Here is a 26,618-nt window from a genome sequence, read left to right as displayed (position 1 = left end):
TTCATTTTTGACTGTTCTGAGTGATTGTACTCGCGAGACTGCTCCAGTTTCAGACTTTACTACTTCAGACTACTTCAGTTTCTTTTGTTATAGATTTGAACAGTGTGCTCATTAGCAGACATAGCTTTTTGTTGAGTGGCAAACATATCCCATGCAGCTTTGATTATTCGGTGCCTGTTTAGAGACTAGTGCGGATAAAACAAAAAATAAGCTACAGCTGCAAATTAAATGTGCATAGGATTTAAGAGATAAAGATAGCCGCCACTGGTATGTTTGTGTTCAGCAGGACAAATTTAAAGCAAACATTTAAAAATCCAAAAAGCAAACAAACAAGAAAACCTGCATTGAAGTGACAATGTTTGTGGGAGATTACACCGGACGAGTCTTTCAGGGTATCTAGAAGCTCCTTTACTACATCTGCAGTGTGTGATATCTAACAAACAGCAAACATTGTGTTTGCTGTTTGGTGTGTACTTTAATTGTCAATGCAAAAAGGCTCCATCTTGTGCCAGAATTAGGTGTTTATGTCAAATTCAATAAATGTTTAGATGTAAGCTGAATCTCTAGCATGCACAGATCAAGACACAGCTGAATATACCGACGATAATGACATTACAAAGAAATGGTGACCTGCAATAATAATCATGTTACAATAAATACATGCTGCAGTGCAGTTCTGTAGTCTCTGTGTTTACCCAGCAAGGCTTGCCAGCTAATCTGCATCCTCCAGAAGAATGAGTAGTCAGATATGAGAAATCCCATGAAAACAAATCCTCAATGGAAGCCTAAGATAAAGGTAACAACCCCCAGCAAACCTAAAAAGAAACTGCATGGCCTGATGTTCCGCCATGCCAGGATCAAATGCTTAGAGAAGGACAAAATGGTTTAGTGCATGGGAACCACTCCTGTTGAGATGCAGAAACACACCTGCATGGGGTCAGTGAACTCTCAATCTTTCTTTTTATGACAGCAGTATCCTCTAGCTAACAGGGCTCTCTGCCAGAGAGGCATGTGGTTTCGCTTCAGAAGTTCAGTAGATACCTACAGCCATATTTAATTTGGAAAGAGATAGTGTCAAGAGAAAAAGAAATGTATGGGGAGTAATTAAAGTGATCATGTGGAGGAGAAGCACATGCACAGAGCTTCCTTTTGAAGGAAGGGATCATGCAAAAATGAGAGAGTTAGACAATATTTAAATACCTGTTTCAGTTTGTATGTAGAGGGTTGGGTGATTTGGCTAAACAATAATATCACAATCTATTCACTCGCAATCACGATCCACGACCTAAATTGTGATCTGTTTTGGCAATTTTGAAATGCCCTATAGACTATTCAGACTTGAAATAGCCTATGAATTCCTCCATTTTCACATTAAAACACAATAGTTTGTTAAAGATAGGTTTGTTTTTTGGCACATGCTCCTCATGTTGCTTCCATTGGTCCCTTTGCACTGTTCAACTACATCATCCAAGGAAGCGCTACGTGAAGTCATTCATCATGTCCGCATAGTCATCTGGTTGGCTATGTCACTCTATTAGTATGTTTACATTTGTAGGATCTGCAAGTCGATAAGGTTAAGTGAGCTTGGAAGCAGAAGTATGAGGAAATTGAATACTGTGTTCTCTACAATTTGCCTGAAAAGTAGATTGTTGACGCCTTCAAGATTGATCAAGATCTCAGATAATGAAATTGCCTACTCCTGTGTCTCCATTGCCCACAGTAAATTCTCATGCTGTAGCTTTCTGACAGCCCACTTCAAAAGACAGGGCCTGGCAGTGACTGATTAAAGTTCCAAAGAGAACTAAATAACTCAAGACTGGCTCAAAACACCTCATCCCACAGAATCCAGTCCAGAAAGATTGTTTGGATGTGTCCATAAGATTTCCACCAGCAATTAGAGCATTTTTTCACTTAAACTATCTGTCTGCAGTGTTTTTGCCAGATTATTTTTCATGCTCTTAAAGAAGCAGTTCACAGAACCTTAAGAAGTGTGCACAGGCAAAGCTTTGTGCCACTGTGGAGCACATAGTTGTAAAATTGTACATAACATTATGTTGGCACAAAAGAAGATGTGGAGAGAAGCCAAGCCAATTGATTTAACTGGACATCTCAGCTGCTTGGACATTAAAGTGTACAAGAACTAGCCAAAAACAGTTCGTTTTGGAGGTGAGCAGAGGTCTGAAATTGTATTGAATGAATACGTAGTTTGGACAGAAAAAACATCATCATCATAAGCCTGGGAGTGATGCTCCAACAGATTCAGGCTGATAAAGTCACTTTGGCATTCATGCTGGACAGTTTTCCATTGGACAGGTGCTACTGTAGATGAATGGTCTCGTAGTTGCCTGGGAACATGGAGTAGTTGATCATAGAAGTCTGTTTTTCACCTTCACATCACAACTGTAATGGAACTGAAAATTACAGTCTCCATCAAGCCTCCCATTTGACTGTCTGTCTTTAAGTACCTTTACTGCACTCTGACCAACACGGCATTCTATCCACTTGTCAGGAAACATGGCTGGTTTTGGCTGGCCTAGCAGATCTTATTTCTTCTTAGTTCTTAATTAATCCAAAATTGTACAAAAACAGAAGCTGTTTGTTTCATTACATGGAAGGTTGCTTTTTGATTGACATAATTAGATGTGAATAAAGTAAATATTTTTTCTCCTTGTGGTATTTTAATATTGTTATATATTTATATATATATTTAAAATCATTTTCAAATCTTTACTCCTGTAGGGGCATGACCCATCATGTCAAGACTGCGGACTGTGTACACTCCTCCACAAGACCAGCACTGTGTTCAAAGGCACCCGAAGGGACCTAGCCAATAGCAAGTCAGTAAGAATTGCATCTTTCTCTCTCATGTTCTTCCTCCATACTACTGACCTGGAAATAACTAGCTTCAAGATCAGAAAGCCCCTCTCATCTCCTGTGTGGTCAGTGGACGAAACTAACCTCATCATCTCTGATCCTCTGTCTTTCGTAGTGCTCCTGAAATAATTCAATGGACACTTTTTTCGTGTGATAGACTAGTAAGTTAATTATTTTTTAAGACAACTCAAGTGCCGAGGTCAAGTGGCACCATTATTTTTTTATATTATAAAGAAAGGCCTTTTCTTAGAAGACATTTTGACATGTCACAGTCTGAAAAGCACAGGTGAATATAATAATTCCTCTGAATCTGAATCTGAATCTGGCTGCTTCAGTTTCATTTTCCAAGTATTGTGCATCTACTGTTGGTTTTTTTCTAAGATGACAGAAAATGTTACAAAATGTCTGCTGTGCAAAAGGCTGCTTATGATTCCCAGGAATTACAGCACTAGACAAAAGATCTGATGTGGATGACTGCAAAAACAAGCACAAACAAGAGACACACAGGAACTCAGTGCTAGTCACTTAAAACATTACAAAGAAACCAAACCAAACAAAAGAAAATTAAACAAAAAAAAACATATCACATCAGTCCAACAACAACAATAGGCAACCAACACTTTCTGCACAATGCAGATAATGTCGCAGCCAGAGACAGACACATTCTTAGGTGCAACAAAGACGACTTTTGGTTCCATACGCTACAACAAAAGGAGATGCGTAACAAAACTCCTCTCTAGTAAGTCTTGGCCTATTAACATCAGCTAGTGTTTTCAGCAATTTTGCCTTGAGATTGTATTTTCAAGAGTTCTTGAAACACTTTTGCAAAATTGATCATTTTGTTTTAAAATTAATGCTGCATTTGGCAGTTTTGATCAATTGATTCAAAAAGCCACAGTCCAAAAGCCTTTTCAGTACTATGGCGTAAGGTTGTCATGATACTAGAATTTAAAAATTGGAGACAATATCATGATAAAAAAAAGATACTCGATACCTTTGATATTATGGCAAAACAAGAAAGTCCTTGGCACACAAAAAAGGGTCATCCTTTTCATTTTTTTTTTTTTTACAACCTGCACACACTGCTGGGACAGCGAAATTCACTGAACACAGCGTCTCTTCCATTACAACAATGGAATATAGAATTATTTGGTCTTTAAACTCCTAAAAACATATCTCCTTGGGTTCCTGAATGTTGGCTCATCTCTACCAGCCACTCGACTCTCCAGAAGATACTGGCGCCTACTCTACTATTTCTCACTGGGCAGGTAGTGTACAATCAGTGTGTGGGAGCTTTTGAGCTGTAAGCTTTTGAGCTGGGAGCAGCTGCCCACGGTTTTATATGGGGGTCAGTGAGAGCCAGCGGGACTCAACCAGACGGGCTGGTGAACCAAAACAATTAAGTGGAAGAGGCTGAAAGCTGCACAGAGCTGCAGACTGTGCCATTCATTCTATGAGATCAGCAATATGGACTTTTAGTCTCGATTCAGTGTTTATAAGGAGAATATTGCTTAATGGAGACGTAATTTGCCATCCAGTGACATTTTTTGCTAATGTTTTTATATTTCTTTAAATAAGTGAAATACAACTTGCTTCTACACCATTTACTGAAATGATCATTCCCCTTTGGCCCGACGACGCATTATTTGTTAATAGAATGAATTATGGATATGATATGAAGATATTTGCATATTTGTTGGACTGCAGTGTATTTAATCTGTTATCCAGTATTACCATGCAGATCTGTTTCTTGGTTCATTGACAAAGTCCAACAGTAATACTACAAAAGAGGCTCCTTTCTTCATTAACACCCGTTTCTCTTGAAAGTCAAGTAGGATAAGCTGGAAATTACACAAACCTTTATCCCCTACTCACCATCAGGGAATATAAGATGTTTTGGACTTGAATTGAAAGGAAAGGGCTAAATGCCATGCTGAAGGCAATTTTACCTCAGACAAGCCTCTTACAGCTGATCATAGGGAGCACAATGGGAGATTTTGGGAGATTTTCACACCAAATCACTCAGACAATTATCACCGGCTACAGTACAAAAATGAAGTTCGAGTGCCTTGGCATCTTTTACTGATTCAAAGAAATTTCGACCATTCATTTTCTCTCTTCAGGTTATTCTGTATTAAGATCTTTATTGTCCCTCGAGGTTAAATTTGATTTATAGTAGTGGGCAAAAACAGAAACACAACATACAGTACAAGTGGACATGCAATATTGATCAAAACAATCACAGAAAACAACAAAATAAAAAAGCTGTGTCCATTCGTTAAAAGTATCAAACCATAGGAATGGCATGATAAAGTGCTGCTGAACAGGTTTAGTGCAAATGAGGTTCATTTATTGCAGTTGGAACAAAGGGACATTTAAACCTATTGCTTTTCACCGTGGAGGACTTGTATCTTCAGCCAGAGGGGAGAAGAAAAAAGTGGGCAACGATTGACCATGTCTGTCATAGATTTCTGCTTGGTTTGCCTGCATCAGCTGTGTTGTTGATAAATATGACAAAGATTCAAGATTGCTTACTTTCCTAGCCCATACATTTTGAGAATACAGAAATACTGAACAATAATTCATCATGTCCCATCTTTCAAGTGGAAGAAATCAGAAGACTGAAGTCACATATATTATAAATATCAGCTAAACTCAAGGATGGGCTCGACAGATGAATGAATGGTATGAGACAGTTTGCAAGATTCCCAATGTGATCACTCCAAGTGTATATTATTATAAGCTGTGCTATATTAGTGCAGCCAGGAGCATGAACATAAGGCAACCTTAGTCCTCCATCCAACTATTGTAGCCCCTGACTGTCTCATACTTTGCATAAAGCTGTTATTATTAAATTTAAATGAGGAAGCTGACGCAGAGCAGCAGGACTGTGACCTTCTGAATACATTTGTAGAACGCAATTTTGAGTATCCTGTGACAGATCTGCCTCCGTCTGTCACCTCGCCATCCAGCAGACACTCTGTAAACACGTGGTCTGGCAGTCTTTACCACAATCACCTCACCATTTCCTTTTCAAGGTGGCTGATGTTACCCATTATGTGGCAGCATCTTGATTCCATATGGATCATGTTTCAGAAAACACCCTCTATGTTTACTGGCCAAGTTATACATCGCTCCTTTCTGGGGCATCACAACTGAACTGTTGTGTGCAGGAGTGCCCTGATTTCAGTTGTAAATAATATGGTCTGTGATTGTTATGGCTTATTTTTCTCAAACATAAGAAAATGTTACTCACCTTGGGCATGTATAGTAAATTTTCATTTCAATATACCTTTGTTCAGTATTATGTAGACTACAACATCACAGAACATTGAGTATATGACAGCACAGAACAAAGCATTGAGAAAAACTGATCAGCAGCACTGCTTTGATTGTGTCTAGATGTTTGTTTTGTTTGGAATGGAATAGACTTTGTGTGCATTTTCTGTATCCTTTTACTAGTATTAACTGTACTGCACTACTGTAGTATAAAAAAAAAAATATTTTATCAGCTGACGAAAACAAACTTTTTGAGCTTTTTCCCTAAGATGTCAGAGTGAAGTGAGTTCATACTCCCATCTGCATGTTATTACTTCTTCTTCAAGGATGCACTACCTATGTTGGGCCTTGTCAGGACGTCACTACATCCTACTTATTCCACAAGCTCTCTTTCTGTCACGTGTTATAGATAACTCAAATATTAGCATAGACAGAATTTATGTTATTGTTATTTATTGATATGATGCATCTGTTATCTGGGAAAGACCACATTAAATTTTTCTACTCAAAGACAAAACAACTAATCTATTTTCACTGCCATCTTAGGTCTTTTGGGGCAAGTAGACAATTTCTTCTTTTTTTTTTTTTTACTCGTATGATTACAAGTGTTCTACATTATTCTAATATCTAATATATCTGCTTGAAGATAGAAGGCCAACCCTTTGAGAAACTCGCAGCTATGAATCTGCCTCACCTACGAAACATAATAAGGTGGCCAACAGCATTGTCTCTGACCCCAAACATGTCAAATACAAATTGTTACCATCAAACCAGCGATACAGGGTTCCATGATTTAAAGTTAAACTAAAGCACTTTTTTGTACAACAGTCAATCCTAGAATTGAATACGGAGCTTAATCCTCAGCCCAGTCGGCGGGATTTAAAATGTTGGCAGTTAGCATTTCTGCAAACCACTGATACCTTCACATTTGCATTTGTATGGGTCATGGGCCAAGTAGCATATTGACATTTCCACAATATATCATATCATATCATATCACATTTATTTAAAGGTTTAATAATCAGGGACAATGCACATTAATAAAAACATTTTAACAAATGTAAACATGCCAGAATTAGCCAAAAGGCTGTTTTACATCTGCTGTCCCTGGACTGATGTTAAGAGTCACCCTAAAAGAGAATGAAATGATTTAGTTATCGACATACAAATAATACATTCACACATTCACATTACATGTTTATGACCTGACTTTCATATTTGTATGGAAGGAGATGGCGGTGAAGTTACAGAAGGCAATCCAATGAACGCACATTTGTAAGTGTGAAATTGTTGGAGATTTTTGACGAGAGACCAGACCGTTTCAGCATTTGCGTAACACCACAGGATATTTTTAGAATGACCTCGGGACTATTTCCAGCTGTGTTTTGGGGCACCAATAAAACAGATATTTTTGACGAGAAGTCAGAACATCTCATGCAGTGTTTGTGGTGACCAAAACAGGTATATTCCTGACCAGACGATAAGCACAATGTTGTCACAACAAAAGATTGAAAACTGACCTAAATAAATGTAAAGTTGCAATATATCAGTGGTTTACAGAAACCTACATTTTCAACATTTATTATGGCGACTGGGTTGTAATTCCAGATCAAATCTTTAGTATGCTAATTCTGTCTTCTGTGATTGTAATGTTATATTAAATGTATGTATTTTAGTTTTGAGTCTTACTTTTTTGTTTTTTCAGCAAATGCTCTGATGCAAGAAACATTTCAGACTAGATCTTTTACTGAAGTATTACCAAACAATCAATCTCATTCTGTTGGCCAATAAGCAGCCTCAGAAGACAGTGGGGGTTCTGTGCCGTATACAGGTGCCTGAACAATAGGTCCTGATTTTGAGTGGAGGCATCACAGCATCTGTCAGTTTTTTTTTCAAAAACACTTTGAGACAGTTGTATAGTGTAAATTGCATATAATCAACTAAACATCATGGTAAACAAATGGTTGGTTAGTAGTAGCATAAAAGGTTTCACTCATCTCATCAGAGTGTTTGTAGATGCTGATATTGTTAGTGGTATGCAAAATGACTACACACTAAATATCCATTTCTATATTGATCAATTGACTACCTGGATGTGCTCGTAGTGATGAACCCCGACTCCCTTGGTCACCTGACTCTGCAGTTCCACTCTTTGTCTTTTATCGCACTGTTTTTGTTTCACATCACACAACTGTTTTAGTTCAGTCTCAACACCCTCATCAACGTGACTTCCAGTCACAGCCGGCAGGCGTTTTCAGTAAAAAATACAAACAACAGCCCTGACAAACCGATTGTCCTCGACCTTCCCAGCACCCAACAGCAGATGCACAATGCTGGTGACCATAACATTTAGCAGCTAAAGAGCCAAATGCAGTAGAGAAGTGGATTCATATTCATATGAATATAACTGAATGAATTGAAAACGTTGCTCCGTATCAGCTGAAAGTTTGCTCACAGTTTGCTAACAGATTTGTCACATCTTTATATGGTGATAATATGTCAGAGTCGTGTTTGCTTGTTTAAATAGATCCGCAATAGCTCCTGTAGCTGCAACTTGTGCTGCCTCCAACTCCAACTCAAATCTATTTGAAGGAGGTTAAATGTTAAGGTATGCACAATTATTTTTCAGCACAACAATGAGCATCTTATATAATTAAATCAATGTTAATTTCATTTAAATGTATGCCGATATAAAGTGTAATAAAATTAGAATTATATAATTGTAGAACATTAATGTTGCACAAATTGTATAATAAGCAGCTTGTGCTGATATTGCAATTACAATGACACACACTGAGACACTAATACAATAGACATACGAATGGAACTAAGTGACATTATGAAGACTGTTAAAGAACAGTTGGCCCAGTAATAATGAGAGCTTTAATCACTTATTTGTTCATCAGATGTAATTACAAATTCCAGTCATATATGCCTCGCTCATTTCAGTCAGTTGAGTCTGTTGAGTGCTCTGAAGCTGCACACACACACACACACACACACACACACACACACACACACACACACACACACACACACACACACACACACACACACACACACACACACACATTGACACGCTTAAATAACTACCAAAAATAGAGATTCCAATCAGCTGTCATAACCTGATTACAGGGGTCCCAATTAAGAGCTTTGTGTAGCTCATAAAGCTCTGATGTGAAGAGCAGACCCTTCACTTACAGGCTGTCTGAGGTCTGTGGCTTGCAGAGGTTGTTACTGCACTGTTAAAAACGGAGAGGAAGAGTCCCTTCATAGCTGTCTGTCCGCTGGAGCGTTGCAGCCATGATTATAAAGATGCAAACAAGCAATAGAGATTAATCTATGACAGATTGTTTTTTTGGTTTTTTTTTTGGTCTGCATAAATAATCATACAAAGTTGCCCCTCATCCCCACGCCCACTCTCCCACTCTCCCCATCAACACCACCACCACCACCCATCTATCTAACCTGTGGCAAATCAAACACCTGCATAGGATTCCTCATCGCAGCTGGAAATTGCCAGCGGCAAAAGGCTGCTGAGAATGTATAAGTGTGAGTCTAGATGAGTTTTCTGGCATTTGAAGGAACATGAATGTTAATGAGTGCAGATTAGGAAGCAGCAACAACCACCCTTGCAAAACACTCGGGAGGAAACGCAAAACAGAGACTCTCCTGATCAGCCTCACACCTTTAGGGGTGATATAAAAAGACAGGACATATACAGTAGGTGTGCTTGCATGCCTCCATGCACACACATACAATACCAATGTTAACAGTGTATATACCTTTATTTATGTATATACAATATAATATCTATCTGCAAACACTATGTTTAGACATTGCATGCACACATCATATGAGTGTGATCCATACTCAGTGTAAACCCAGATTGCATGGCACACAGCAAAATGAAACCCATCTGGATGACAAAGCACAAACAAGATCAGGAGCCCTCCTCAGTGAATAATTCTCCTTCTCTCCATCTTTTCCATTTGCCTACGATACAGAATTTTATTCCTGACGTTAATTTGCTCCCTGGCGATCCCCTGGCCCCAGCACTGCACCATAATAAATCTGATCCAATGCCTCAGCGCTCAAAGCCCACCATAGAGACAGAGTACTTACCAGGACTGTCATGCAGAGAATTCTAATTCAGGCAGCTCCATGTTGCCAAGGAAATTCAAAATGCCTCCGAAAGCATGGAGACGGGGATGCAGGATTCGAGACAGGCTGGATTCAAACGGGAAAGAGGGATATATGCAGCGCTGTGAATCCCTTGTCTGAGGGGCATTTGAGAAATGCCTTCGTCCTCTCCAGATGCGCTAAATCCGGCAGCACTGATAGGCTGACATGTAAACACACAGGCGGCTCTGCTGGCTCACACACGCTCACATACATGCTGCACCTAGCAGAGACAGAGAGGAAGAGGGAGGGGCAGCTGATGAGAGAGGTGGAAGGAGGAGCTGCAGTGCACTGGGAGAATGAGAGACACAGAGCACAGGCAGCGAGGGGAGTTGAAAAGAAATGGAGAGAAACGCTCTCTGATTGCACTGGCAGTATTTTCCTCTGATTTTTGTTTACTGTAGGTTTCCTACTTATGGAAGGATTGGAATCTGGTTAGCTTGAATATGGGCTGCAGTAGGGCAGAGGAAAAAAATCTGACTGCTGTGTTTGGTTGCAGAAGAAAAGGAGGTTAGAGAGGGAGAAGTATGAACGTGCAAATGAAGCAGGGGGATGAAGATGAGCAAAAAAGTGAAGGGGGGTTATGAAGGGGAGGAGGGTGTGATGAAGCTACAGGGATACAGAGCAAATGAAATTCAATTTCTGCAGTATGCAAACCTTTGCTGGTAATGAGAGGCAACTTAAGACTGTGGTGGATAGGGATGGATAATACTTTTCCTGTTTTCAACGATTTCTTGCCAGAGTTGAGGATTAATGCCACCCATAGTGCAAAGTGGTAATCATCTGACAAACTCACCTTTGCTGTGAGGGCTGTGGGTTTGGGTGAGAAGCACAGGCTTAACGGTGCTAATGGGTATATGGGGCTGGCAAACACATGCGGGCAGTGCCAGTGAGGCTCCACAGTCAGGGAGTGTTTATGGGAGATTATGGGGCTAAGGATTTAGTGGAGTGGTGGTGGACATGAAGGGCTCCTGGCCACTGAACGGACCGTGTGACAGATGTTGTAAGGCTTAGAAAAAGACATCGATATTTTATTTTTAACATTTAATCCCATATTTTACTGTTTATATCAAAGAGATTTATTTTATTTACCTAATTACCTAATTTCATCTTATTTTTTGAGACCACTTTATGGCATATACCTTCTTTAAGAAAGTCCAACCTTCTATTGTACTAAATCTGTGAGACAAACAGCAGTACACAGAGATAAAGACAGCCAATGGTGGCACATCTCTGCTGTACAATAAAATATACAGAGAGGAAAGAATTATTCAGGCAGTCGGGGAAGGGGAAGCACTCTACACCAATACAACATAAAAGAAATTTATGGCTCATTTCACCAACTAGAAGCTAATCTAAAAGAGATGAGTTATAACCCCGTGTAAGAAATAAAACCAGATGAAAGGTGAGTTTTGAAGAAATTTGAATGGATGACACCAAGGATAAGAACCAGACGACATGGAGCAGGATGAATTAGTCTCATTTTTTATGCTTTGAATGGTACTCTGCCCACTATGGCCACTTAGAAAAGATTGGACAGCTGATTCATGACATCTGCATTTACATTCAATGGTGCCATGAATTTTCCTGTTCCTGTGTTAGCAGACGAGGGCCTTCAAAACCTTGCGGCTCACGACCAAAGATATGTGACTGGATTTGTTCCTCAGACAGATTAAAAAATATGAGTGTGTTTGTATTGTGGTGCTACAAAATTTAATCCCAGCTACGTAGGTATTTTATTGTAGGGGAAGGCCGTCTTTATTAAAATACAAGCAGTCTATTCCAGTAATTAATTTCTGTACATTTGCAATAACTTAATACTAAGGGGAAATTTTTGGAATAGGAAAGAACGGGCATGCTGTAAGCCAACCATGGATCTAGTAAGTTGGCAGCCCATTCATTCCATTAAAAGCTTCTCATGTCAAAAAAGTTGCTGATGCTCTTCACTAACATGTGCATTAGTGTCGGTCTGTGGCTCTGCTTGTCAGACTGTTCGTCTATATCAATAAAACTAAACAATACATTCATGCGGGCCTATAAAATATAAATTAGGCTAATGGTTCAAATTTGGCTTAGCCCTGCCCTGCTATGCCTGTCAAGCTTTCTTTCATTTGTAGTTTACATAACCCAATTACCAGAATAAATATTGGCATGTTACATTTCTGCAAATGATGGATATGTTGAAACATTTCTTTATGTTGCAACTTGAGGTTTAATTTTCAATTTTATGTCATGACATCACTCTGCTTATGGTCTGGTTAGGTTTAGGCACAAACACACTTGGTTAGGGTGAGGAACAAATTATGTTTTGGCTTACCTGGGTCTTTTGAAAATGTCCTGATGTCTTGTTAAAGTATCCACTGGTGTTTAATGCTTAGAAATGATGAAACACAGTCTCAAACAGTGGTTTCTCGCTTGGCAGCCTTAGAAATGTTGATGTGCTACAGCATGACGTATACAAATTTGAACGTAGCCGTGGTTTTTCTGAAATGTAACATTCCATTTTTTATTTATGATGTCTGTTTTGAGTTTACCATGATAACTATGAGACATCTACCACTCAAAATTCAGAGTATTTTTTTAAAAAGTGGATCCCTTATTACATGTAGATACAGACAACGGCAGGCTTTTTATCAACTTTAGCTAGCTAGTTTATTAGGCTAACGATTGCTTCATGTGTCGTTTGAAAACACTGCTTCTAGCCGACATTTTTAAGATGTTTTTAGCTGACTCTTTTTAAACACGAGAATCTTGAAGGAGTCAACATGCACTTGATGGCTACATACTTGTGCCAAAAGGCTAAAGCCGTATGACCGTCATCGTCACCAGCTGATAATCCATGAAGACGACATAAACAGTCTGGTCTTACATTTTTTTGACAATACAAGGACTAACTAACTTTAAACTATCAATTCAAAAAGCTTAGGTTCTTTCTAACTTCTCTCACTTTTGTCCTAACTTTCAATGTTACAAGAGAAAAAGCTTTGAGGATGATGACTAATTGATGTGTTTGGCATCTGTAACTATCTTGGATAACGAGGGTTGCCAAAGTGAATTTCTGCCCCTGTGCGTTTAGTGTTGGAAAGGCTGAAAAAAGATACCACCTTTCAAACTCTTTATATTTGGAGTTTTAATCTTACTGCAGGCCCAGCCACACCGTTTCAACAATTCAAAGCATGACAGACCTGCCCTGCCTAAGGTCGCTAAGCTATACAGTAGTTGGATAATCACTGTTCAGGGAAGGAATTTAGCGGACGGTCAATTCAAAGAGTCGTCTTTAAATGTGTGTGATGATCAGGATTAAACGTCTGTCTTGACTCAAGGGTCTCAGACGACACGCAGTTCAGATTTCGGCCACGGTACAGAAATCACTGCACAGCTCAGCTCAGTTTGTGGGGGGCATGTTGCCAACTGATGAGCTGCTACTTTACAATCCCAAATACTAAATTCACAAACTGAATGAGCACTGTGTGGGAATGCAAAATTGCTGAGCAAGCTTGTTAACATCTAAGCCTGAGCTTTTAATGTTCTCAGGGGCTTGTGCCTGAGCATTTTAAATTTTTGACTTAACTGTTAGAACTGCACCTGCAACAACGGTCTGACACAATGTGATTTTGTAATAAGGAAATCATGAATAATATATTGAATTCATGCTTTTTTCCCACATACAATCATTTTATTACTGCAGTCGCAAAATACATACAATGTTGCTTTTAATTTGTTAGTGGCAGTTTGCTTTATGTGGACATGAACACTTGTCAGTACATTACGATTTCATAATCGCTTGAAGCTACAACCTGGAAGGCTCAGGGAAGTCAGCCGCTGCCTCCAAAACAACCAGCCAAAGAACTTCACAGCTTAGAGGTACACTCCCTGATTTATTTATTTTGTTGCCCAGTTCCCTGTTGATATTTTATTTGAGAGGAATAGTTGAGTTTCTAAGCATCACAGCTAAGCTAGAAGAAAAATGCTGGAGTTAGGGGCAGCAGTTTGATCAATGTCAGAGTCCATTTTTTTTACCTTCTAGATAGAGGTTAGAATATCTTGTTTGTTAGCAGATTTCAGCATGGAGGACAGCTTTCCCAGTCTTTTCCTGTCGCCTGCTCTTACTGACAGTTAATGCTGACATAGTTTATAATTATAGACCACTCACTTTAAAGAGGTCAATGTGACATAAGTTAGTCCATCCATATATCTACAGAAGTAAGAAAACCCAACTCCACTCCACAAGATGACAAGGGACATGGACTGCTTGGTTGGTGCTAAAGTGTTTTAGGGTAGATTTTTCCATTAAGCCTGATCAGCGAGGATTTAACACCAAACTGTGTTGTGTATGTGTTTTCAGAACTGCTATATCTGGTATTAAGTGTCTCAGAGGCAGCTGCTAACATGTGGCAGTGTTTTCCCAAAATACACACAGCAGCTTCCCCCTAAGTCTGCCTCTGCAGGAAAACTGCTTAAGCCCGACCGAGAACAAACTCCTTCAGAGAGCGTGAGTGGTCAGCTGTAAAGAGGCTTTGGCTGCTCGCGCTCAGCTTCAGTGGAAGCCTGAAGGGCCTAAAGAGTCATTTTGACTTGTTTATGTCATGTTCAATCATGATGATGAGGAGGAAGCTAGTCCATGAGTTACACTTAGAGTTAAACAAAACAAGCAGTTAAATGTAGGGCCTTAGAAAACCAAGATGAGGTTCTCTGTTCATAGCTCTGGATTTTACTTTTGTTTGTTTGTGGGAGAAATGAAATACAAATTAATAGGCAAGATGCATCTTCACAAAAATATAGACCAAAATACACCGAGGCGACTGCATGAGGTTTATTTGCCTCTACAATTGACGGAAAGAGCTAATGTCTCAGAACATCAAAGACTGTTTCTCAGGCTTAACGAGAGCATGTCTTGAGTTTGTCATATTTGGCCTCCCTGACTCCATCATTACCATCACTAAAAACCTTTCAAGCCGTTGGCGCAAAATCTGAGGTCATATTTTACTCAGTCTTAGCTTTGATAAGCAAATTAACTCAGTACTTAGAGTAGTCAGTTAGTTCTTATTTATTCCAGTTATGAGCATCATCTAAAATCTTTAACCCGTAGAGAACGGTATTTATGTCTTCATTTCTTACTTCGTTTGCTTATGTATCTCCCTTCATTGGCTTTTAACTGGTCTTTGCTGTTCCATGTGTACCTATACTGTCCAAAAAGCTGCAGAAAAAGTTTTTTGTGGCACTCAAAAGAAAGACAATCTTCCTCCTGTGCTGGACTCTCTTTACTGGCTTACAGGGCGTCAACAATTGATTTTAAGATCCTGCTGTTTGTTTTTGAAGGCACTCAACAGGGCCTGTTTGTATTGTAGTTCTCAAATCTCTCTTAACCTGTCATAACATCTCGAGATCTTTTGGGTGTGTTAAAGTTGCTGTCTGTTGCTGAGGCGTAATACTGCATTTGATGGGTTTAATTAATAAAAGCAGCAAAACCTTACTGTACCTAAATCCATTTTAACCCAATCTTATCTTACTAAAATGTTGTAAGATTGGTGAGGTCGGAGGTCGGTATTTATTGGCTATTTGATAAAAGTATGAATCCTTAAAGCTACTCTAATCAATATTTTTATCAACAATGGATCCAATGATTGCTTGCATGTGAAAGTTACGGCCCAGATGCTGTCAGGCTCACATGCGCTGCCTTTGTGGTAAAACTGAGAACAGAAGAGCTAAATTCCCTTCACTTATTCCATTCATTCTGTGTAGTTCCTATCATTATGGTGTAATATATGTTTGGCCATAAGCAGGATTTGGTAGCTTGTTCCCCCTTTTGGATAAAAGTAAGGAGACCCAGTTTTCACGTTTGAGTGACAGCACAGCTGCTGCAGAACACAGAGTACAGTGCAAATTTGTATTTCCCATTTTGCTGGATTTTATCATGGCTCTGCTGTCTAACTTTTCAAACATAAATGGGGCTAATTTTTCAAGTAATAAATTGTAAGTTCTAAGATTTGTATGAGCAGTATTTTTGTCATTATAGTTGACTTAAATTAGTTTGACGGGAGTTGCTAACCTGACACATTAGATGGCCTTTTGCACAGAACTATCTGGGAATGTGCCGCTGAAAACTGTTTGGAAAAGGCAGAGACTTTCAAAAAAGACTTGGCAGGTGATTGGATAAACAAACTGTTTTCTAAAGTCTCTCACAGGCTAACTTCAACCAATCAGATCAACTACCAGCAGAGCCTGTTGGTAATTCAAACTCTTACCGAAGCTGTCGAGAAAGGAGCGCAAACATCTCTCCATCGAGGAAAGCCTTCAGTGACGATCTTTGCTCTCCTTTCAATTACATAAAGTCTCCAGTTCTGATGTAACTGTTGCTAAAGTAGCATCTATGCTAACCTCTTTAGGAGACACCATTGTTGTTTTCAAATGTCCGATCTCTTCTCTTGCTGGTCGTTACGCCTAAACCACGCCTGTATCTGCTGTCCCTAGCTGCCAGTGGTTCCTCAAAGCATGCTGATTGGTTCAACCACTGTGTGTTCTGCCAAAAGCACATAGCTTGATGCCTGGCAAGAGGGATTTGCAGTATCACTTGATCATGTGGTTCCAAAGAAAAAATATTCTAATCACAATTATGTTAAGTTGATGTGACAAGAGTGATGAACCCACAGAGACTCATAATCTTTCAGCCCTCCTTCTTTTTGGTTTTATGGCTTTGTTGTGTTGGTTTACTTTCCCAGTTCTTCTCAGCACCTTATCCACCAGCATGCAGCTGTTTTCAGTGAAAAGCCACGATAAACCCACTGTATGCTGCCAGCAGTGGGTTACTGTGATCCAAGTTTGTGAGGATTGAACTGCCACGGCACAAGACAAAGGTCAAAAACAAACAGGGCATACAAAAGCATACTACACATTTACTGACCACCTCTGTGTACAAATCAGGCAGTTCATGCTAGGATCACCACATACTCAAACTCAAAACAGGAGATCTTTGTAGATCTCTGGTTGATTTATTTTTCAAGCATACATGAAATGTTTTAATTGGCAGTGGCCTTGTACAGTGCACTTGGTGATTCTAGGTTAAAACTAACAGAAGAATGTCTCAACGCAGGTTGACACAAAGCCTAGTCACGTTTTCATAACAGAGGCTAGCTAATGAGTGATTATCCAGGAGAAATGCATTTGAACAAAATGTCTTGAGAAGACAATCATTCACATTACTCACATTTCAGTGCAGAGCTGCAAAATGGGAGAACAGTTGTGATATGAGCCAGAAAGAGAGAAAGAATATTCTTTGTAAAATGTTTATCACAGGGTTCTTCACACCAGCCTTAAGGTAGGAAAAACGCAAATTTAACTTGCTTACAAGTTCAATGCTGTTTCTTTCGTCTTGCTTGATTACCAGTGCCGAAGCACAGATAAAATCACAAGGACAGCCCTCAAAGGACTTTGTCAGTATTCGGGTAAAGTAAATGTTAAAGAGCCGAAGATATGTTGCTCAATTATTCAGGTTTTGACAGATGGTGACTAAGAATGTGTGAAGAATGGCAACAGTGCAGCTGGATAGAAAGACAATGGTTGATTGGCAACCAGATATGCATGGAGTAATGAGGCTAATGTTTAATTAACTATATCTCAGGACGGCACAGAAAGCTCTGAACTTCAGTGATATCACTGAAGTCGAAAGTATGGATGGACTGTATGGATAGGATCAAAATGGTGCTCACAGTCTAGTCACAGTCACAGTTTTTTTTTACAGGAAGCTGAACATTATCTAAGTGACAGTCTGTCCTCTTAGATGATAAAGTTGTCCCCAGAAGAACTGTCATATTTATATTTGATGAGAGTTGTCACAGTATTGCCACAAAGACCGTGGCGGTAAATCTTTCATTAGCTGACACCTTTGTTCAGGGAACACAGTGATTCATGAATGACATTTACTTGGTCAGAATTAATTGTTGAGGTTAGCAGGTTGTGAATTTTTTACTTAGAGATATTTTTCCACTACTCTCAACATTATACCTATCTTTCCATCCATTATCATATTGTGACACACTTAGCCATGTACTGCATGTGCGTATATTTGTTCAAGTGGCAAGTATAGTATATCTCCCAGGAGAAAGTGCTACAGTCCCTCAAACGGTTGCATGAGGTACTTATCCATAGTCAGTGTTTTACCTACAGGGGATGGTGGTCCGCACACCTTTAGTTTGGAGAAGCAGCAGGAGTATGTATTGCTATGGACAGGGTCAGCAAAAAAATAAGTATAGTTGTACCCTATACTTAGAATATTTTTCACTGCTTTACCCAGAGGTGTGAATGCTCAGTGGCCTCACAGTTCGATTCGATTACGATTCGCCTGTCAACAATTGGAATGCACAACATTTATCAAAGCATCTTGATGCATCTAAATGCACGGCATCCTCATTTTCTATATTACTGATAAATCTGAACTCCCCTTTCATTTAGAAAGTCCTTTCAAAAATCAGACTACAACAGTCTACAATATGAAAAGCTGTGTGACCCACCTCACTACATAAATCTTAGAAAAACAAAACAGAAATCAGGCTGCATCAGTCTCTCAGGAGGTAGAGCGGGTAAAATATTATTATCAACTCTCAAGCAGAGCACTTCCTGAATGTGTCAAACACCACAAACATGACTCTGCTGCATACATGTCTCTCCGAGTTGGACCACAAAGTTAACAGTGCCTCTTCAACTCTTGGCAGTTTAACTGGGCTCGCTGGATTCTTTATAGATACAGACATTAGCTTCAAGTCCAGTTCGTGCTTCCCAGTGTGTCCATTAAGTTGGACACATGCCCAGATGTTCACTTTCAAAGTACTAGATGTGTTTATTTAAGTCACTGGCTGGCTGCTGATCTCTGCCTCCCTCTGCAATATCTCCTAACTCAGTATATTTAGCTTGGTGCTCGTCTGCAATTCAGTGCAACGTGAACAGCCAGGATTGGAAAATCAACAATCAACATAGGCTGCAAACTGTCAAGTATGCTCTGTCACTGCATCGATGCAGAATTCTCCACATCCTTGTCACGATGCATCTTACAATTGAGAGATTTCCACACCACTGGCTTTACCTTGCTTGTAAGACCGTCATTTCCTATGCGGGACTGAAGCGGCTATGTTGCTCTCCTCAAAGCCACCAGACTCCTTTGACTACAACAATCTTTTTTTTTTTTTTTTACCTTGTAGAACAGGAGGGTTGCTGGTTTACCGCTACTGCAATCAGTTAGTTTGTTTGTATCACTGTGTCCACATTATTTTGGACTCAAACTAACCCTTTAAAACACTCATGTCTCTATCTGTTGAACTAACCCTTGAACCAACTGTAAAGTAAAAGTTAAAGCCAAACTTGTCTTGCTCCAAATAGTTAATATTCTTGGTATTTGTGTAATATTTCAATATCTATACTATTACTAAATGTAAACATGAACAGAAATGTATTTTAGTTTGTCAAATAATGACTTTTTCGTAAGCAAAAATAAACATAGAGGGAACATTCACTGAAAGAACTCATGAGCTTCACTTGTGCTGCCCAAAATTGATGAAAGAGCACCACCTGGTGGATTAAAACCCTAATGACAATTATAGATTTATTAATTTCTGTCTTTATGCTTTTGTTGCACATTTCCTCCAGCATTTTGGTGTTTTTGTTTTATGAATAAGTGGATTTATCAGCAGCACTTAACAGAGGGCTGAAGCCAAACAAAACGAGAACAACCAGGACAGAACATGTTATTGCCTACATCTCATTACAGCTACCCACATTAAAATGCTTAAAATAGTTTAGTACTTTCTTTCTGAGGAGGAGAGAGAGAATAAAAAAAATATTAGCAACAGAGTTGTCATTATCATTTGAAAGAATAATTTCAGCTGCACAGCCGGACACATAAACAAGTCAACAGCGCTGCTGATATTATCAATGCAGCTGAAGCTCTTCAGCAGGGAGGGTTTTATTCAGTGAATAACCCTCAGAACAGCGAAAATAGACAGCTTCCTCTGGCATGATGCTGAGTGCATGTAAAAGAAAGGTCTGTGTGTGCGGTACTTGTGCGTGATGTACTATATCTGCTAAAGATGTTTTTTTCCTTCTCTGCTGCAGCGCGGGAAGAAGAAAGAACACCTGTCCCTAAAATTTCAGAGAATGCCAGTGAGCACAGAGCCGATTGTGTTCAAAGTGTGTATAATTGTGTAAGCTGTGAACCATGTCAACCTTCCATGCTTGGCAGTCACGCACCATTTCCTGTGACCTTGCTTTACACGAGAGAATCTCAACTGATTTTGTGTATTTTCAATCATTTCACTCTCCAGTTTAATTATATCCAAAATGTATTATGTTTGTCATATTGAGTTTGCTGGAGTGAAAACCTCCATCCAACAAGGTTTCTACATTTAAAAGTGTCATTTCCAAACACAGTGCGCATCAGGAGGTGTTTTATAAAGGTTTTCACAACAACAAGCACAAACTGAAAAGATTGAATTTCCTCTTCATAACATTTCTGAGCTTGAAAAACAACATTTAGAAGCAGGAGGTAAAAATTGTCATTTTGTCATGAAATGTCTTTTTTGTGTTACTGAATACATCTGGGTCTAGTTGCAGGTGTCAGTTGTAGGTACAGGATTTATGAAACTTGGACAGGAAATCTCAGGATACCCATAGATTACCTGTACTTGGACATTTCCAGTTGAATGTCAGGATATGTATTGATAGATTTTTAATAATTTGGTAAGGAATTAAATTCAGTTTACTGTCATATGGGAGTAAAGAAACCAGAATATAGACAGTGCAAAACATCTTAGCTGTATCAGAGTTAGCTATAATCAAATTTACACCTGTAGTCCCTGGGCAGGAGACAGAGATAAAATCTCTGTTAAAGTGTAACTCTCGCCAAAATGCAACCTAGGCTTTTTTCGTGAATGTACCCGAGTCAAACCTTTGTGTAAAAGCATAATTGTGATGAAAAAGCCACTTTTAAGATTTACCATAGTTTCGTTTTCGGGTCAAAATTATTTTAAATTGCGTGCTAGGGGTAGCTGTATGGTAGCATCAAAATCGCTATTTTTAAAACACTTAAGACGTAACATTGAGCTTTCTCCTCCATGTTACGCCGCACTCGGGGATCGACGCATCTTGACTGGCAGGATGGTGGCGAGCGGAGCAAGCGGCTGCTAACGTGAGTTGTTCAAAAACCTTCTTTTTAGTAAACTCTGTGTACACAAACAATGTTCTCAATGCTCGTGTTCATGTGTAGAGACACTGGTGATACTACGAGCAAAGTTTCATGTTGTGTCGAGTCTTCTTAGTGTTTTAAAAATAGCGATTTTGATGCTACCATAAAGTTGCCCGTAGCACGCAATTAAAAATGATTTTGACCCGAAAACGAAAATATGGTAAATCTTAAAAGTGGCTTTTTCGTCATAATTATGCTTTTACACGAAGGTTTGACTCAGGTACATTCACAAATAAAAACCTAGGTTGCATTTTGACAAGAGTTACACTTTAAGAAAATGAAAACTAAAATATAAAAAACACAATTGCAAGACAAGAAATACTCACTATATAACATCAACCCCAGCAAAGAGATTTAAGTAGTAATAGTAGATTGATTAAGAAAATCATGTCAGCTCTTACAGATCCTGTATAAAAACACAACATATATACATAAAACAAAGGTGAAACTGAAAAAGATAGAAAAGCAAAAATATACTGTATTTATATACAGTGTGTATGTATGTATATATATATGTATATATATATATATATATATATATATATATATATATATATATATATGTATATATATATGTATGTATATGTATATGTGTGTATATATATATATGTATATATATATGTATATGTATATATATATATGTATATGTATTTATATATATGTATATATATATATATATATATATATATATATATATATATACATATATATATATATATTTATATGTATATATGTATATATATATATATATATATATATATATATATTTATATGTATATATATATCTTAGCATATAAGGTGTACACACATTCATATACAGGAATGCTACAAGTTTATTCTGTAGCTGACTCCCCCACTGACATTTGCTAAAACACACGAAAATGGATAACTTCAATGGTGTGTGTCAATGTAATTTAACAACATGTAAAAATGCCTTTTAGCGCAGTAAATTAAGTGTATTGTATGCAAAGTGGACAGAAGACAAGAAATATCCCCTAAAAACAAAAGCCTGAAAAAATGTTTAGTGCAGATGCTTTTATTATATTTCGGCTAATCAGAACCTTTTGAACCCCAGATTTCTCTAAATAGATAATTTGATGGCATATGTGCATCTAAAAGTTTCCTGCCTGCATATGAAGACACATTAATAGCCTCCGGTGTAAAATATATCACTGCGCTGAACTCTGCTTTACCCTACTTCTCTTTGCTCAAAAACTTCACACAAGGTTTTAGATCTTGTGATTGGGGAATAGCTTCTTGGTGCTTGTCAAACCTTGTTGAGTCTGCACAATAGTTTCTATAGAAGCTGTATCATCTTTGAGAATAGCATGAGGGAACTGAGATTATACCATGTGGAGAACGTTGCCCTTTAAAATTTCTCTCCATTCTTTGGTTATAAGATGACCATTCAGGGTAATCGGTGATCTAATGGTTCCTGTAAGTCTCCTTGACTTTGTGATCACAGTTTGAATAGGACATTACAGATCTGTTCTCTGTTGAAGGCAAAGGCATTCCAATAGGGATTATTAAACAACAAATAAAAGTACAGAGGACTCAAGAAACTCACACATAATGAAATCAAGAGGCTCGGTGTCAGATTTTCAACATAAATAAAATAAGATTAAAAGGCTTTTTTACATATTACATATAATTATCTTTTCTTTTAGATTATGGGTAAATCACTTATAGGCAGCTCAGGTACAGTACAGTCGGAGTGTAATTGGCCAGTGTTCAGCACTCGGCACATTACAGACGGGGTCCTTCTGTTTTCATCTTTCACAATGACAGTCCAGGATAGACCAGTATACACCATGTAAATGCTAATGAGAGGGAGCTAAAATTCACTTAGACATTTCAGGAACAGGCCATTAAAGTAACTTGCAATGTGTTATTTCTATACGTTATTTAAGAGGCACTTAATTATTCCAAACATAGAAGGAAATTTTCCTTTTAAAAAAAATGTTTGTGTATGCTGCTTAATTATAGTTCCCAGAAAGAAAGAAAATCATAATCGGCCAAAATCATTATTGGCTGGTCAGACCTTTAAAAAAATCAGAAATTAGAAGAGAAATTGTAGTCGGTGCATCATTAAAATTGATTTAAGGATTCAAGTAATTTATTATGATGTGCCATCAGTGCATTTCCATATGATGAATAACTTCTGCCCTGGCTGCTCTCCAGGCAACATGAACCAAATATTAGAGCTGAACTGATTCATTAATTAATAGATTAGTCAATCAAAAGAAAATTTGATTTTATGATCCTTTTAGTCATTCATGCAAATATTTGATGGTTCCAGCCTCTTAAATGTAAAAATTTGCTGTATTTTATTGTCATTTATGATATTAAATGAAGAGTCTTTGGGTTTTTGACTGTTGGTTGGACAGTAGAAGCAATTTTCCCAATATTTTGACATATTAAAAGACTAAATGACTTATTGATTAACTGCCAAAATAATCACCAGTCTAATTTATATCAAAATAAAATTTTCACAATTATACATAGTACAAACAGGTATGATGTTAACTTAGTTTAGTGCTTTAGCATTTCAACATGCTAAACAGCACTAGCTGTAGCTGATGGGGATGCCAGTTTTTCATTAATTTAGTCTTTTGACAACTTAACATTTTGAGCTGATGATAGAGCTACATTCAAATAAGAAAATCAACAAAATTATTGCTATTCATCTCGAGGGGGGTGTGAATGTCTGAAGCAAAATTAACAGCAGCCTATCCAGTAAAGTTGTAAAGATACTTCACTGCAAACCACATATGTCGACTTGATTGTGACACTAATGGAAAGGTCAGCAGATCATCAACGTCAGTCAGCTTCATCCTCTGTCACACAGAATGTCTGCACACAATTTCCTTGCCAGCCTCCGTTGCTGAGATATTTGAGTATGGACTAAAGGGGACCAGCTGACAGAGAAATATTGCCATCCTTCAAGCCGTGCCATTAGAATGGCTAAGAAGTGAAAGAGTATTGAATAGATTTTACCAAAGCACAGTAGCTCCTTGCACCTGTGCCCTGCAGACTGTTGACAAGTCTTACTGCCGAGAATAACACTGCAGTAGGGGTCAAAGTAATTTCACACATTCAGTCCGTCACATAGTCTTGTTCCAGCTAGATGTAAGAAAATATGATCACTTCTTGATTGGTTATCATATGGATACATCATGTTTAGAATATTTCTGCTTTCTGCTACACCTGTAGTGCACTTATGGTCTATGGACAGGACTAGACAAGATAATGGAAAACAGAAATATTTGTAGAGTTTTTCATATTAAAGCTCCATGACTGCAGTCTTAGTGCGGTTACTGACTATGATAAATTCCTCCCTCTACAAAGTCTGTTGTCTACGAGAACATGGATTGTTTCTATGAGACAAGAAAACACAATACTGAATCGTGTAGTTTCACCTCATAAAGTCCTAGCTGGTGATCCATGAGATGAACAGAGTTTTAACAAAGTTGAGTGTTTTGATGAAGCGGGCAGGACTGCTGACTTCCTCTTTTCTCTCCACTTAGCTGGAACAAAGAGCTTTTGTAATGCCTCATCACTCCTGCTGAAGTAAAGCTCACACACCACCATCAGTATCCGACGCCAGCTGAATTACATGACAGCTGCTTCGGGCTAGTTGCTCTAAGTATTTCCCTCCCCACATCAGCAAATGGGCCAGTGACTGCTCAGGAGAGCCATGCTAGGGACCTGCCTGCCTCCAGAACAGTTCAGTTATGTGGGACCCTGGAGGCCCATGCCCAAATTTACTTGGAGCTGTCACAGCCTCACAGCAGCAGGCTGTCAGGGCAGCTGGAGCTATGCTTGAGTCTTCCACATCTCCTTAATAAGGAATTCGAGATTCTTCCCTCTGGCACGACACCTAGTTGAACAGAGTGAGAAACTACTGTTGTTTTCTATGTTACAAGTATGCTAAGCTCTGAAAGGTTTTTCACACAAAATAACAAGGATTCTTGTTTATTTATAGGTTTTTCCACCGGTGAATGACGATAGTTGGTTGTGTCATGGTTCATGTGTGTTTCGTTCATGTTTAGCTTATGTGCAAGGAAATTTTGTCCATTACAGATGGGTTGAATTGAAAGCAAATGCTTAAATTCTGCTGCTCCAACATACAATTATTTGTATTACTCATCTCATTCATCCAGCTTAACATGTGATATGCAGTCACGCATCCTGAAAACAAATGACCACAGCCCACCAATTTATTTGTCCCTTCTTGTTATTTTGACTAAGTCTGTCGTTTCATTATTTGTTTTCTCGATGTTGAGTTGAAACAATTAGTATTATCACTATCCCTTGTAGACTGCATTACAGAGAGCTTTTATTACAGATACTATGGATAAATTTAGGGTTGCACAATTAATCAAAATGTAACTGAAATCACAGTTAAAATGTGTGACAAAACAGCATTTTAACATGTACTGTAGTGCAGCAGAGATGTCCAGGCATACACATCTTGTTCTTCCAGATGTGGGAAAACATGTTTATTTGTTACAGAACCTGACAAATGTCACATCATAATGATTCTACAGTCATTTCTCAGTGAAATTGAAAATTGTGATGCAAAAATGATCATTCCCACTAACCGTGAACCATATTGTGAATCATATCTGTCGAAATGATCACAATATGTTTTGATCATATGCAGCCCTAGCAGGGGTAGAAAAAAGCTACTTATTAGTTTTTTAATCATAATACAAATAACCTATATATATATGGCACCTTTCAAAAAAATAAAATCTACAATGTGCTCTACAAGGAGAAAAATAAGAATTAAAAACATAGCAAAAAAGTTACACTTTAATAAAATCATGATAATTAAACAGGAATGTATAAATAAAACTTTGGTTTAAGACAGTGCTTCTTTTTTTTTTTAAAGGAGTTTTAAGAAATCATTTGAAATATGTTACTGATTTTGCTTCAGATGCTCAGGCAAAGAGTTATAGTTTAGTTACCACTCTGTGAAAATACCTAATTACAGATCATCCATCCATCCATACTGTACATATCCACTTATCCTATGCAGGGTCACAAG

The 26,618-nt window shown here is 38.3% G+C and overlaps 1 protein-coding gene across 1 annotated transcript in view; it reads left to right on the top strand.

Annotated features, from left to right (window-relative positions):
• luzp2 (leucine zipper protein 2) overlaps positions 1-26,618 on the top strand; it is a 261,556-nt gene that overhangs the window by 39,557 nt on the left and 195,381 nt on the right. Inside the window, exon 3 of the mRNA XM_073463820.1 lies at positions 2,740-2,837. Within this exon, the coding sequence (XP_073319921.1) occupies positions 2,740-2,837 (98 nt within the window). The remainder of the gene's footprint in view (positions 1-2,739; positions 2,838-26,618) is intronic.

The sequence above is a fragment of the Pagrus major genome, chromosome 4 (assembly GCF_040436345.1).
Source record: "Pagrus major chromosome 4, Pma_NU_1.0".
In the NCBI taxonomy this organism is placed as follows: Eukaryota; Metazoa; Chordata; class Actinopteri; order Spariformes; family Sparidae; genus Pagrus; species Pagrus major.
This window is presented reverse-complemented; position numbering and strand designations above follow the sequence as displayed.